Here is a 2460-nt window from a genome sequence, read left to right as displayed (position 1 = left end):
GCCTGCTGCCTGTGAATCTTTACGGCAGTCGAAGGGGCTCCCAAGAGCCCGCAGAAGGGATCTGAAGAGAATCCAAAGAACAAAACCGAAAGACTATGGGTCACAGGGGAGCTCTGGTAACTTAGTGGTAAGGAATTGAGCTGCCAATGCAAAAGTACACAGTTTGAATCTACTGGTTTCTTGGGGAAGAAAGAAAGAAAGATGGACAATTTCCTCTGTGTGACCTATTGCCTCTGAAAACCTGCTGGAGGGTCAGCTAACTTGATAGTACATGAGAACAACCAGTGGTCAGAGGCACCATGAGTGTCTCTGAGGAATGCGACTTAATTGCAAAAGTCTTGCTACTCACTTCCAGGATGTAGTCAGGAAGAGTATCAGACAATGAGCTCTGAAAGTTTGGGGTGGAGGGAAGGAATTAAGTTCATCTGAAAATAGCTAAGTTCAAAGCTACCCTTGTATCCAGAGCCACAGGAATCTCAGCGTCGTCTTCCTCTTGATAATAATAAAAGCAGCCACTACAAGAACAAACTGGGAGGAGGGTAAAGAGAATAGTGCAACAATGAATGAGTGGAAGCCCAAAATCTCTGTAAATGTTTATGAAAATTAATAAAATATAATTATAGAAAAAAAAATAAAAAAATAAAAGCAGCCACTGAGGTATGTTTCATTGCATGCTCAGAGCCATATTTCTGGGTCTAAATCCTTAGGCAAAGGAATAACAGTACAGTTGTTCCTGACCCCTTGCTGCCCTGTAGTTCAAGGTACTTCTTAGCTCAGGCAGATCTCCAAAGCTTGTTTTTTCCAAACCTTTGAATGGTAGACCCTCCTCGCGACCCCTTTGTTGTTGTTGTTGTTATGTGCCCTCCAGCCGCGTGCAACTCACAGCAACCCTGTGTATAACAGCTCTGAACCCTGCTTTATCCAGAGCCAATTTAATTGTCTCTGACACACCTGTACCCATTACCCCAGTCACTGAGTCAAACCATCTCATCCAGGGTCTTCCTCTGTTGCGCTGTCCATCTATCCTTCCAAGTATGATGTCCTTCTCCAAGGACTGGTCTCTCCTGGCAACATGCCCAAAGTGTATGTTAGACAGAGGTTAAAAATCCTTGTTTCCAAGGAGCAGCCTGATTTCACTCTCTCTCAGACAGACCCTTATTGACTCAACGGCACCTAACAACAACTAACAAAGACAGACCTGTTTGTTCTCTCAGCAGTCCATGGTATGTTCAATTCTCTCCTCCAGCACCACAATTCAAAGGCATCAATTCTCCTTCTATCATTCTTAGTCATTGTCGTTACGCTCTAGGACCTTCTTACATTCTCTGCCTAAAGCAACCTTAGAGATATCCATCCCCTCACCCAGTTCTGGGAACCTGAGCAGCAAGGCAGCATCAAGTGTCTGTACTGACTGACTAACACAGTGGCTTCTCTCTTCCTTCAGAGGGACCAAAACAGAGTCTTGGAGATTCAGAGTTGCAAGAGGACCCAGGATTACCACCCTCTGGTGCTCAAGTCTTAGTCCAGGTTGCCTCTTACCAAATAAAGAATGTCTCCTCAGGACATGAGTGCCACTGGCTTTTAACTATAATATCAGGATAATTAAGCTTTTCTGTGAGCACAGTTTGCTGCTGATGCAGCTGCCTGGAGCCCTGGCATTTATTGAGCACGAAGTAATAATTTATTGTCCTTTGTACATTCAAAAGCCATCTTCATTATCAGCCCAGGAAGGACCTACCACAAGGGCACGAGGGTCTCACCAGCTGCCTCTCTCCCAGACCCCTTCCCAGATCACCCTTTTCGCCCTCAGGTACCTGAATGAGGTAGGAAGAAGTGGGGAGGGGGCTGCTAGGCTCTTTCCCCCCCCATGGAGAATTTATGTTAGAACCCCAACTACTTGAGGGAGAGGGTAGTAGGTTTAGCTGGGCGTGGGTAGCGCGGAAGGCCTGGGGGCCACGTGCCCACCCCCACAGGGCAGTCTCTCTCTCCGCTGAGCTGGGGGCGGTGCGAGAAGCGGTGCTCTCGCCGCCGAGTCTGCTGCGCGTTTGCTGCAGAGTTTACGGTAAGCCGCTCCTGCCGCGCCCCCGCCCCCAGCCCCGCGCGGCGATCCCGGGCGCCGACGCCAGGCGCTGGCCGTGGTGCTGATTCTATCGGGCGCTGGCGGCGGCGGCGGCCCCGCTCCCCGTCTCCCGCTGGCCCCGGCTCTGTCCCCGCGCCCACTCCCTGCCGAGTCCCCAGCCCTCCCGCCGCGGCCCCGGACCGGGGCGCGGCCACAGCCGGCACCATGCGCCCGGCAGCCGCGCTGCTCCTGCCCTCGCTGCTGGCACTCCTGGCTCACGGTAAGGGACCCCGGCGTCCAGCTCAGTCCCGGGGCGGGGCGCTGTCCCGGGGGACGTGGGCCTCGGGTGGGGGGCCGTCCACGTCTGTTCGTCCGTCCGCCCCGCTCCCCGCCGGCCGCTG

The 2460-nt window shown here is 52.6% G+C and overlaps 1 protein-coding gene across 2 annotated transcripts in view; it reads left to right on the top strand.

Moving 5' to 3' along the window:
- Nucleotides 1-2111: 2111 nt before the first annotated feature.
- The window catches only part of SEZ6 (seizure related 6 homolog (mouse)), a 55405-nt gene continuing 55056 nt past the window's right edge, over nt 2112-2460 (top strand). For both annotated transcript variants that reach the window (XM_006890971.1, XM_006890972.1), the window contains exon 1: nt 2112-2339. In XM_006890971.1, the coding sequence (XP_006891033.1) occupies nt 2285-2339 (55 nt within the window). In that variant the 5' untranslated portion in view covers nt 2112-2284. The remainder of the gene's footprint in view (nt 2340-2460) is intronic.

The sequence above is a fragment of the Elephantulus edwardii genome, unplaced genomic scaffold (genome assembly GCF_000299155.1).
Source record: "Elephantulus edwardii isolate Elephantulus edwardi_28Jun2011 unplaced genomic scaffold, EleEdw1.0 scaffold00094, whole genome shotgun sequence".
NCBI classification, from domain to species: domain Eukaryota; kingdom Metazoa; phylum Chordata; class Mammalia; order Macroscelidea; family Macroscelididae; genus Elephantulus; species Elephantulus edwardii.
This window is presented reverse-complemented; position numbering and strand designations above follow the sequence as displayed.